The sequence below is a fragment of the Hippoglossus hippoglossus genome, chromosome 1 (genome assembly GCF_009819705.1).
Source record: "Hippoglossus hippoglossus isolate fHipHip1 chromosome 1, fHipHip1.pri, whole genome shotgun sequence".
NCBI lineage: Eukaryota > Metazoa > Chordata > Actinopteri > Pleuronectiformes > Pleuronectidae > Hippoglossus > Hippoglossus hippoglossus.
Window position 1 is genome coordinate 19,848,843 of NC_047151.1, and position 11,891 is coordinate 19,860,733.

Sequence of the window (11,891 nt, forward strand, 5' to 3'; positions counted from 1 at the left end):
GGAGGAGGAGGAGGAGGAGGAGGAGGAGCCCTTCCTCAAAAGCCAGCAGCAGTGTCGTGTGTATCAGTCCAGCCTGAGCAGAGCAGCAGCTGATCAGCGAGCAGGGCGCAGCATCAGGGATTCAACCAGCTGTAACTACAGGAAGAGGCACCAGGAGGCTCGAGCCACGCAGGTAGGATGCTATTAACTGTGCAACATGTGTATGTACATGTAGAGACTCTCATCCTCTCTCGGTATGTGCTGGTTATATACATGTTTACTACAGGTGTTAGTACAGTATCTGATCTGTACTGCTGACAGCAGTACTGCATTTTATACCGTCTTCCGGTTACATTTTTCCAGTGTTGTTTACAAATACAGACATACACAGCAGAAATGAACACGATTTGACATACATGGGCTATTTCTGAATGTTTATTTGTAGAGTAGGGTTCATACCTTGCATCATCATGTAAAAAAACTTTTCTTTGGTTGATCAATGAGTATGAGCTGGAAGAGTATGTGCTCAGGACATGATGTCATGTACACACAGCATTTTATATGTTGGCTATTTTGTACACAATAACAAACACATTTTCTGACTTGTGGGCCATAAACTGATACCCTGATCAATCTAACACAGTTGTATCCATATAATAACATTTATATATACATACATATATATATATATATATGCATACTCAGTACACAGACTGTGGATATTTGTGATACAGCGGTCTTAGTTTAATTACATTTGAATAATTCACTTGCTACATGCAACAACTTTGTCTGAAAACGAAAGGGTTTTAATTACAGGGCGTGCAGTTGACCTGTTGCCCCACCCAGTAGCCTCATATGGAACATGGTGTTTAACAGTGCGTGTGGGGCCACTGTGCTACACCCCAAAAGTAAACTTCAAAACCGTCTGTGCCGCACACATCTCCCATGTGACAAGACGGCAGCCCTGTAATATACGGGACGCTTGGGAGACACCCAGTCTTGAACCTGACATTATACTGCCTGTATCCAGCCCAAATGTGGTTTTGGCAGCCAGAGACTGGAGTAGCTCTGTGCACATTGAGACCATTTTGGGCTTGTCTGGTATAAAGTTGGTTGTCTTTTCAAAAAGAAACAAAAATACTTCATCTGTTTGTTTTGATAGTGAATGGGTATAATACAGTTGTCCTGGGTTTCAGTAGAGGAAGTGAACATAACTGTGGTAAAACCAAGGTTTCAAACATCTCTGTCGTTTACATTGTTTTGATACATTTACTTTTAAATAAATATAGTTCAGTATTACTCATAGCATCTGCAGTAATGTTACATGAAGTCAACATGTTACCCCAACTTTACTACTTCTACTAACATCTCCGGACTTTTTAGTCCATTACAATAAACTGACAGCTGCAAATCCTTCATAGATTAAGGGCTTAAATAGATAAAATGATCTTAAATAATATGAAACATTGTTTTAAATTCAATCTCATTTACAGTATAAAGTAGAGATGAAACAGTTTTGTATCACGATTACAGTGACCAAAATTCTCACCATTAACATTGAAAAATGAGGCTTTGACTTTAACTTAAGAAACTTTTTGTTTTACAATGAAAATGTCCTGTGCATATAAAACAACACAGCCACTGTGAACAAAGTATATTGTGCAGGTAAGAACAATACGACCATATCTAAACAAATCCAATGTCGGACGTTAATGAAATAAAATAACAACACAAGCGGAGCTGAGAAAGGAAGGTGGAAAATTTGTTTGAAAACGCACAAACTTTTAGCCACAAAGGATGTTAGCAGTTTATAGCTATGCTATTACAGTACCAACCAATCCCTACAGTAATCACAGTAACCAAATATGTAAACACTTCTCAGATGTTAATATTTGAATTAACAATCCAATCATATGAATTGATATAAAATTCAGGGGCCATTTTGTTCTATAAAGTTTTTCCCTAAAGGATAGGACAATCTTACATCACTGCTACTACTACTCATTTTTTTAAAAGCACGTCCCTCTTGTAATTTTTTGAAGCACAAAGAAACAATCTCTTTGCACACAGCCATTAAGAAGGTATTATTTATATTCTGTTATAGAGCCTCAAACACAATGTGACTAGTGCCAAAGTGCTATAAACTTCAAATATTTCAATCTAATCCTCTTCAGGGAAACTTCTGAGTTCTTCAATTCACATTATGAGTGTCTGTCATAGAAAATAATTTACACTGAGCTAAAACAGGAGCTTGCTTTACTGCCAAACATGCGGTTTCAACGCTGGATTTATAGCTTGTACATTTTACTGTAAAGTCATCTCCTCTCTGTAGTGTCACCAGTTTCCAGAAGGCTGCCCCACCTCTGGTGTGATTTATTTTAAACCCTCCCTTTGATTAAGACAACTGCACGATGTGAAGAAGAAAATGAGTGGACAGCTATAGTAGTGTGTTATTACGAAGGCCCCAAACTGGGAGTCAAAGCCCTGGTTGACTTTAAAGTAAAATACAGCCTTCGAAGGCGACTGGGTGGCTTCTCTTGAAATAGCCTGGGTGAGCGGAGGCAGCCAAGTTATCCATTACGGCCTGTGACCATGTGGAATAGGTTTTTCTGCCAGTTTTCCATCACCACCCATCCCTTCAGAGCACCGAGTGCTCCGGCTGGTGGGAAAACACTGTGTACTGTACACTAGGGAGGAGGGGACCAGTGGAAAACTAGTCAAATAGAGACACTCTGCTGATTTCCCATGTACAGTACACACAGAGCAGTCTCAGGGAACATGGACAAATAAATATCTCCGATCGTCTTTGTACTGAATGTCACACCGATAAGTCTGATGTATGAGAAGTAAAGACAGAGTCCACTCAATCACGTTTCGTATTGTGTCCCTCCAAAAACTTTGGATGGACGCTCTGTAAACTAAACTGTTCTCACCAGAAGGAAACAGCTGTTTGGACACCAGAAGATGACACCACAGACGACATTACATCCCATCTTCTACCAACAGTAAAAGTTCTGTTAAAAATGGCCACCTAGTGAAGTTCATTCTTGACCTTTTGAAACTGTAGGTCAGCGAAACCATCCATATCCAAGCCCTTTTCCAGAGCTTTCCACTGTATCATCTGTGTCTGCGTCCATGTTGGCTTAAAAGTCCTGAGGTCGCTGTGGATGAGATCGTGACATCACATGTTCACATGAAGGCGCATAGAACTAGAATCGGCAAAAATTGTATAGGCTCTTTCTTAGCCCATGTTCCATTCTTCCTCCACGTTTTCAATAGTTTATGCATCATCCTTCCTCTCAGTAGAGCTCGTATCTCCACCTGGAGACTGTCCCTGTTAACTTCAATCAAACTGCACCAAAGTTCAGTCCCCTAAATGTTCCTGAAACGTGAAAATGCTGAAAAATGCCCCATCTTGCACTGTTAATGATCAAATCTGCCTCCTAATCCGTACAAAAAGTCAATAGATTCCTCACTGACCCCTTGTTTTTGTGTAATCTTGTTTACAAACAAACAGACCGGGGTGAAAACATTAAATAAATAAATAAAATAAGGGAGGTAATTAATATGTTAATGTTTGGGCAGGCAACAACAACAACAATGTCATCCTAATGATATGTGTGTGCCTGATCAGATAAAAGTGGGGTGAGGGCCTGTGATTCGCAAAATGCCCCAATGTCCTATTTACAGTAAATTACCAACAGTGTCCCATTATTTACAGTCTATTGAGCAGCAGCAGGACGTCTCTACATGTCACGATCCCCACAGTCTTTCTCCCTGCTGCTCTTCTAAAGTACAGACTGGCTCAAATTCACAAGTTTAAACTGTTTGATTATAGAAAAGTAAAAAAAAAAAAAAACTGAATTATGCTTTGTTCTAAAAACACATTCAGATTCTCTCTCACACTCACAATGTAAACGCTAAGAGACCAGAGCTTGAATGTTGATAGAATAACAATTAACCATAGAGATGCAACACAATCTCACTAATAACAGACGGGGTGTGGCATTGTAATTGGTTTACGTTGTTTGCCTGCTCCCGTTGATCCCATTTGCCATGTTGATCAGTATTAATATACGTTAACATGAGCCCTTAAAGTCCGCCACACGCTGTGTCTCGTAGCCATCCATCAGACGAGTACCAGAGCCTGGATCTGCTGTGGGTTAGTGAGAGGACATTGCACTGGGAGCCTCTCTCCGCTGTAATAATATTTTCTGAAAAATTGATTCTGCGGAAACTGATGCTTTCAGCAGCTCTCCTGAATCCAGCCTCACTCTATTTCTATCGCCTCTGTTGTCCAAGAGCCAGGTTTTCCCGCTAAGTAAACATACCATTCTGTATGTATCCCAGATGACATTTATTGTGATGCATTTCAGGGCTGATAGCAATATCCTGATATCCATTAATGGAACCGTTAACGGGACCAGAGGCCTTTTAGATGTGAAGAATAAAAAAAAAAAAGGTTACTGCTGTATAGTGCTCTCTCAAGTCATTAACTGAGAAGGGCTCACAAACAAACATCACATTTGCTCTTACAAGAATGCATCCATTATTTTATTTTATAACCTTCATCAAGGAGCTGATTATTTCACCCCTATCTGTTGGTTTGTTTCTAAGCGAGATTACGCAAAAACTACAAAACGTATTACCACAAAACTTGGTGAAATTAAGCAACGTGGGTCAGGAAAGAGCCCAATACATTTTGGTGTGGATCTGGATCAGGGGACAGACACTAATATAGGTTTTCTCACTTTCTCTAACATTGTGAGATAGGGTATTTTTCAACATTTTCATTGATTTCTCAGAAACAAATTGTGTTTTGCTGACAAATCTCACCACAAGGTCAGTAGCTGTTCAGATGCTTTCATCCTCAGGACAGTGTTTTCCCAATTGTCAAGGACTCTTAAGTCACTATGAATAAGAAGTGATGGGATGACATGACGACTGGAGAAAACTCCATCTGCAGAGAAAATCATGTGACATGATTGAAAGCTCCAGAACAGCCACTAAATGGATTATGGTGGTGAAATTGTGCCATTAGCTGCTGTTTCAAAGGTCAAGAATTTAGTATTCATTTCAACTTGTTCAGTTTTCTTCAGCTACACTTTGCATTCATACAGCTTGCAGCGTCTGTGATGAGCATGGAAAATGCAACAGAAAATGTTTGACCATAAAACTGAACAAAACTGACCGGACCATAGCAGCCGCTCGTTGAGGCCAAAATCAGGAAACCAAAGCCGTCTGGCACAAAGACTTTAAAAAGCCTAAAATAAGAGTCTGACAGAAAATCCACACTGAAAACTGTTATAAACTCAAATATTAACACAAATATAGCTTTTCAGTCTGAACTGGAAATTTCATCCAGTGGAGTCAAGAACTTTGTATCTATAAAAACTCAATCTCTGGCTATGATAAACCTTGAGATAAGGATAATATTTTATGCACTTCAAGCAGCACCTTTTTACTTTTGTGCTTCTCTATCTAAAGCAAATGATGATACCATGTTGTGCTTTCCAAACTTAAGATTTGTTATTCTTGTTTTCCTCTCCTGGCGCTTAAAAAACCTCAGCCCAGAGGAGCAGTGCCTGTGGATGGACAGCGCAGACACTCATGGCATCTCAGGAGCGTGTGGATGCGAGAGACTCGGCCACTGCTGATCTGAACCCAGGGATGGAGGGCACCGCTGTGCCCGGCAGTGGCAAAACGTGTCCCGTCCACATTCCAGGCGCGGAGGAGAGCAAGAGGGGCTTCAGGAAAGGCATCGGGAGGCACAATGACTACGTGAAGATCTCTGTGCCGGACTCCAAGGTCAATCGTCTGCCCATGGAGTGGTGGAAGACGGTGATGGCCTTCTTTTATGCTGGCTTCAACTTGGTCCTCACCACCGTCGTCATCACCGTTGTCCACGAGAGGGTCCCATCCAAAGAGAGCAGCCCACCTCTTCCCGACAAGTTCTTTGACTATATCGACAGAGTTAAGTGGGCGTTCACAGTGACTGAGATCAACGGCATGGTGCTGCTCGCCATCTGGATGATCCAGCTGTTCTTCTTCAGATACAAGTAAGAACCTTTACACTACATACTGTGTAGGCAGGTTTCGTTCAGCTTAAAGAATAAACGCAGTTATTTCCTGAGCAAAAACTTGTTTTTGCTCCGCATGTCTGCCTGGTACTCAAGAAATGCCTCTTTATTATAGTCTACTGAGGCTGCTGCCAGTGATGAAGTCTTATTTCTATAGTGGAGTTTTCCCTGTATCACTGTTTTAATGTACTTGGTTAAACTATTATGAATTAAATTAATCTTTTTACATAAGTTCTTCCACATTTGAACTTTTGACTACAGGTATGAAGATACTGAAATAAATAGAACTCAGTAGAGGCCGACAGTCCCTTCATGAAACCAAATTTGAATCCACTAGATCCAGATTTTTATTTATAAATATCAGTCCACTAAACATCTGATTTTTTTCATCAAGATTCATTAATTGTTCTCTGAGAAATAAGGAAAATGTTCTCACAATGTTTAAGTGGAAAACTGTATCCGCCCTCTGATCTGAATCTGTAACAAAATTGAATGGGTTGTTTCCTGATTACATCATTACACCAAGTTTATTAATCATCCTTCCTGTAGTTTTGCATAATCTAACTAACAAAGAAACAATCAACAAACGAACAGACGGGTTTAAAAACCTAATCTGCGTGGCCGAGGTCAAATCTAACTACAAAATAAACATTTGAATCACTATTACACCATATTATAGAGAATTTGTCATTATGTATTTTGGTTAGTAAAACTCAATGTCATTGGCTGAGCAGGAGCCGTCTAGTTTGACACCTTATGACACTGAGCAAGATCATCTCCAGAGTTCTGTAGATTTAAGTTGATGTTTAATACAAGTGTTTTTGCATAACCAGGCGACGACTATATATATATACACTCAATCAATTATGGCTCTTCCATCATCCATTTACAGGTCAATAGCAATCAGACGCTTCTTCTTCCTCATTGGCACCCTGTACTTGTACCGCTGTGTCACCATGTACATCACCACCCTGCCTGTACCTGGCATGCACATGACGTGTGCTCCTAAGGTGAGTCGAATACAAACATCAGCTGTCGTTATTCAGACGTGTACTACAACGCAGCTTCTGAGACTCATTTTGCACAACCGCACAAGAGAGGCAGCTTTAAAAAATAAAAGCTATTCTGACTTTTTATTGGCTCAAGACATGGAGGTGCATGTGTCTGGTTAGAAACCTGTGCTCCTGGCAGTTGTTTGCCGAAGCAAGTAGTGTTAAAACACAAGGGGTCGGACAGTAGGTCCCAAGAATTTGATGTTTCATGTTGTATATGAAAGTCTTCAGCTACTTGGAAGATGAGAGTTGTTGTCAGTAATTTGAGCAGCAGGTGGAAGAGATGTAGCCATGTGGCGTAGATTTTACTCCCCAACCATCTTCCTCTCACTTCCTTCAATCCCTCTTCATGTTTCCTGTCCCTGTAAATTACCGGCTCAACTCATGTTGCCTACAGAGATGAAAAGAGCGACAGAAAACTGGAGAAGTTATTTAACATTTGGAAAAATACACTTTCTTGCCATGTGTTTGATACAGCCAGCAGTTGGTTCTGTTAGTTTAGCACAAAGACTGAAAACAGAGGGAAACGGTTAGCCCGGCCCAAGGTAACAAAATCCACCTGCCGACACCTCGAAAAATCTTTGGTCATTGGTGTTTATTTATTTTTCCTTGTTATCATCCACCTTCTCTTCCCCGTCAGCTCCACGGAGACTCCCAGGCAAAAATCCAGCGAATCCTGCGGCTGATTTCGGGCGGAGGTCTTTCCATCACGAACTCCCATCTGTTGTGTGGAGACTTCCTGTACAGCGGACACACTGTGATGCTCACTCTCACCTACCTATTCATCAAGGAGTGTGAGTACTCACTGCAACACTAAATTGTTCGCTCGTATATGGAAACATGAATAATATATAAAAGATATTGTCTGTTTCCATCCTCATTCCCAAGTGGCCGGCAGTGTTTTATCGTTCAGCTACCTTCGAGGAACTAATAGGATGCAGATAATACATGTTATGCTTTGAAGGTCGAGTGTCAGCTAGAGCAAATCCCTGCTGACGCTGGGCGAGAGGTATAGAGGCAGGAGACAGGATGCCAACGGATCACAGAGTCAACATGCAGAGACAATTTAGAATCATAATTTAAAAAGGTCCAGTGTGTACGATTTAGGTGAAAGGGATCTATTGGCAGAAACTGAATATAAAATAATCCTAGTGATGTTTTCACTTGTGTGTTTCATTTAAATTGTATGAATTGTTGTTTTCTTTACCCTGGAATGGGCCCTTTATATTTAAATACTTTATATTTACATCAGGAGTGGGTCATCTCTATGGAGGCCACCATGTTTTTTTTTACAGTAGCCCAAACTGGAGAAACTAAACACCTTTTGAGTTTTTATGAAAACTGAAATCTACCACAGGTTCTCTTTCATGTTTGCAAGGGGAGGGTGAGGTGAGGGGTATTCAGCTGCATCCTGCAACTTCACCACTAGGTGTCACTAAATTCTACACACTGAACCTTTAACCTAATACTTGTTCAGAGGAAACCAGAGAACCTGGAAATAACCCACACATACGCAAGGGGAACATGCACACTCCACACAGAAAGACCCCAGCCAAACCGGGATTCGAACCGAAATCATGCACCACTGTTCTGCTCGCCACCATAACAACTTTTGAATATTATATTGCTGCATAGTGCTGGATACACACTCTGTTGCCTGTTTATTAGGTATACCTAATCAAAGCTGTCTTATACAGCAGCCTTGCCATTGACTGATTCTTCGTAAGGGCTGTTATGATCATTTTTTTATAAATTACTTATTTTTTAAAGTTTAGATTCAACTTTATGGCCATTTTGAAGGCTGCAGTTTCTGGTGCTATTAAATTATATATCTTTATACAGAGCAATGTTTTTTCATTATTTTGTCCATCCCAATTATGTCAACAAGGCAAGACAAAATATTGGAAGCATTGGTCAGTATAACACAAACTTCAGCATCCTAAGTCACCATACATTTAACTCCATACACTTTCATGGAGATATGATGTTTTCAAAGGTTCTGTTCTATAAGGCTGCATCACTTTGTCACGTGTTGAGTTAGTAGCGCAAGTAGTAGCTCCCGTTAACTGTGTATTTGGTACTTCTGTTTTATTGCATTTCTTACATCTCTGTACTTTCTCATTATCTAAAGTTATCAATCTTTCCATCCATCATCCATCCATCACAAGGTAAGTTTCTAAAAATGCTAAACTAAGTTGTTTGGTTGAGATTTTAGGCAGAAGTAGAAGCGTCTAAGTCTCTTCTGTTTCAAATGTTTTTGTGGTAGCCTTGTTTGTGTGTCACTGGAAATCCTTCTGTTCTTGACACATTTCTCTGTCTGCCCTTGTCTGTCAGCGTTAATGTGAAACATTTTGCCAACACTCTCTCCCCCCCTTCTCTCTCTCTCTAAAGACTCGCCGCGGTCGTTTTGGTGGTACCATCTGATGTGCTGGCTGCTGAGTGCAGTGGGAGTGGTGTGCATCTTGGTGGCTCACGAGCACTATAGCGTGGATGTGGTCGTGGCCTACTTCATCACCTCCCGCCTGTTCTGGTGGTACCACACCATGGCCAATTTACAGGTAAGAGCAGAGAGCTGTACACCGGGGGGGCTGTTGGAGTTCAAGAGAGTAAATGGCAGCTTTGAACGCTGAGGGCTTCCCTCTCATTGAACCTTGTTAAACATGAATCATTACACATGGGGCGATTTACTGTGGGTCTGACATGTGGCTGCATTTTCCTCAGTGTAGCGCCAACACAAGGATGTATAACAGTTTACATTTAAAGGAAATGCTCTCTAATTTGCTGTATATATATATAATTATAAACTTAGAGTTAGTTCACATTTTTTAATTGTCTGGATGTCACTCCCTGTAGAATACCTTCAAACTGATGAATTGCTTCCTCTACTGGCAAAAATTGAAGCACACAGTTGATATGGTGTGGTACAATGGTATAAATGCTCAAAACATTCACCACAACTTAAACACAGTCAAAAAGAAAGAAACCAAATGTGATACAATGTTTCAGACTCTTGTCACTGTATGTAAATTATTTTGACTATTTATTAGTGATATAGAGACTGTTTTTGGGTGCGTCTTACAGAATATGTTCATAGTTTTGAAGTCTATCCTAAAATACAACGGTTTCAGTGTCCACATGTACACAGAAACTGTTGTGTTCTGTAATAATTCCTTCTGTTCAAACTGCTCAATATGGGTTACTAATACATTTCCAATGTAAATGATGGGGGACAGTCCTTGTTCTGTGCAAAGATGTTTAACGTGAGGCGTTAGCCGTCTGAGTTTGACAAATCCAGTTGTTATCTCCCAAAGTACAAATACAGTCATTTTGGAAGATACTGTCTCATTCCTCAAATTAACAATTAACAAGTCCACATGCTTCTTACTTGTAATGTGATGACTAGAATTACTGTCACTGAAACCACATATTCCTAATCTGACATGCAATCCCACCTTTTAATTTCCTCAAACACATTATGACAAAAAACAAGAGCCTGATCATCAACACTACTCTGAGCTGCACTCCTTGTATGGAAAGTGATATAATAATATATTGCTATATCATTTTTTTTCCTTGACAGACTGTGAAATGTCTGCCCAACAACTACCTCACCAACACCTGGTGGAACCCTGTGTTCAACTTCCTGGAGAGGAACGTCCAAACCTCGGTGCCGTGCTCGTACAGCTGGCCCATCACCTGGCCTCCCGCCTGCCTTAAGAACCCCTGCAAGAAGTACTCCATGGTACAAAGTACCCGAGAGGAGTGACCTTACCCCGATACCACAACAGTGTTGCCTGATCATCCACCAGAGGCTGTACTCATTCATTCAGTCAACTTGACGGGAGCTTAATGGTACCAAATGCTTAGCAAAAGCAACAAAAAATGTGCCTCGAAGGAAAATCTTGTTTTCTCTTTGTCTCTCAGTGTTATTTATTTATTTTTTCAGATAAAGTTCTCATTGTTTTTGAAAATGACACTTGTAGCAGCTCCTGGTGAATTTCACACACTTTGTCGCAGCTGACTCGTAGGTTTGTTTTAGTATTTGCCAGACTTTGATTTTGGATCTGCTCCTGTTACATACTGTATATACTGATGGGTTTACCTCAATGTAATATCAGTGTGCTCAAGTCACAAGGTGCCTTAGTGTGTTAGATGTCAGTAGATGTACCAAAACTGCCATTATGAGTCTTTTTTTCAGCTTATTATTATTATTATTATTATTATTATTATTATTATTATTATTATTATATTACTATTCATTTTGTTGTCATTTTAGTAGCCCAGATTGTGTTTTATTGTCTCATCATTGTATTAAATGTAACCATACCAAGGCTTCCTTCTATTTTGGGATTTAATGAAATTATCTTTGTTATCTACCTCATGTGCAAGTTTTTGACAGCTTCATGTTTAGTGCATCTCTTCAACCTTTTGTTCCTCACACAAGTTACAAGAAATAAATGTTTTTCTAAAAGTAGTTCCAATGATAGCCTACATTAAAATCCAGTCTGAGTCACATGCCTCTGTATTAAAATGACATTGTCCACATTAAGGAAAGTAAAACATTATAGCTCTGCATTCAGACAGTCGGTTATAGGTCCCATTTTTTAATCATATATACGTTACAAACTATTAAATTAAGCATAAAATCAACTGCTACATTTGGATTATGTTAACTATATTTACATTATTGTATCTACTGTGTGATACAGAGCAAAAGTAACATACTCACACAGATGCGCTCACTGTGTTTTGGCTCAGTCATTCAGGTTTGCAGATTGTG

The 11,891-nt window shown here is 40.0% G+C and overlaps 1 protein-coding gene across 2 annotated transcripts; it reads left to right on the forward strand.

Moving 5' to 3' along the window:
* The first annotated feature begins 31 nt into the window (after positions 1 to 31).
* On the forward strand, positions 32 to 11,443 carry sgms2a (sphingomyelin synthase 2a). Of its 2 annotated transcripts, none has more exons than XM_034595662.1 (6): positions 32 to 172; positions 5,543 to 6,038; positions 6,952 to 7,069; positions 7,752 to 7,905; positions 9,503 to 9,669; positions 10,692 to 11,443. In XM_034595662.1, the coding sequence occupies exons 2-6, from the start codon at positions 5,590 to 5,592 to the stop codon at positions 10,875 to 10,877; spliced, it is 1,074 nt and encodes a 357-aa protein (XP_034451553.1). In that variant the 5' UTR covers positions 32 to 172; positions 5,543 to 5,589; the 3' UTR covers positions 10,878 to 11,443. The 2 variants fall into 2 exon arrangements, with proteins under 2 accessions (XP_034451553.1, XP_034451563.1); XM_034595672.1 differs by having other exon boundaries at positions 35 to 172; positions 5,549 to 6,038.
* Positions 11,444 to 11,891: the final 448 nt, after the last annotated feature.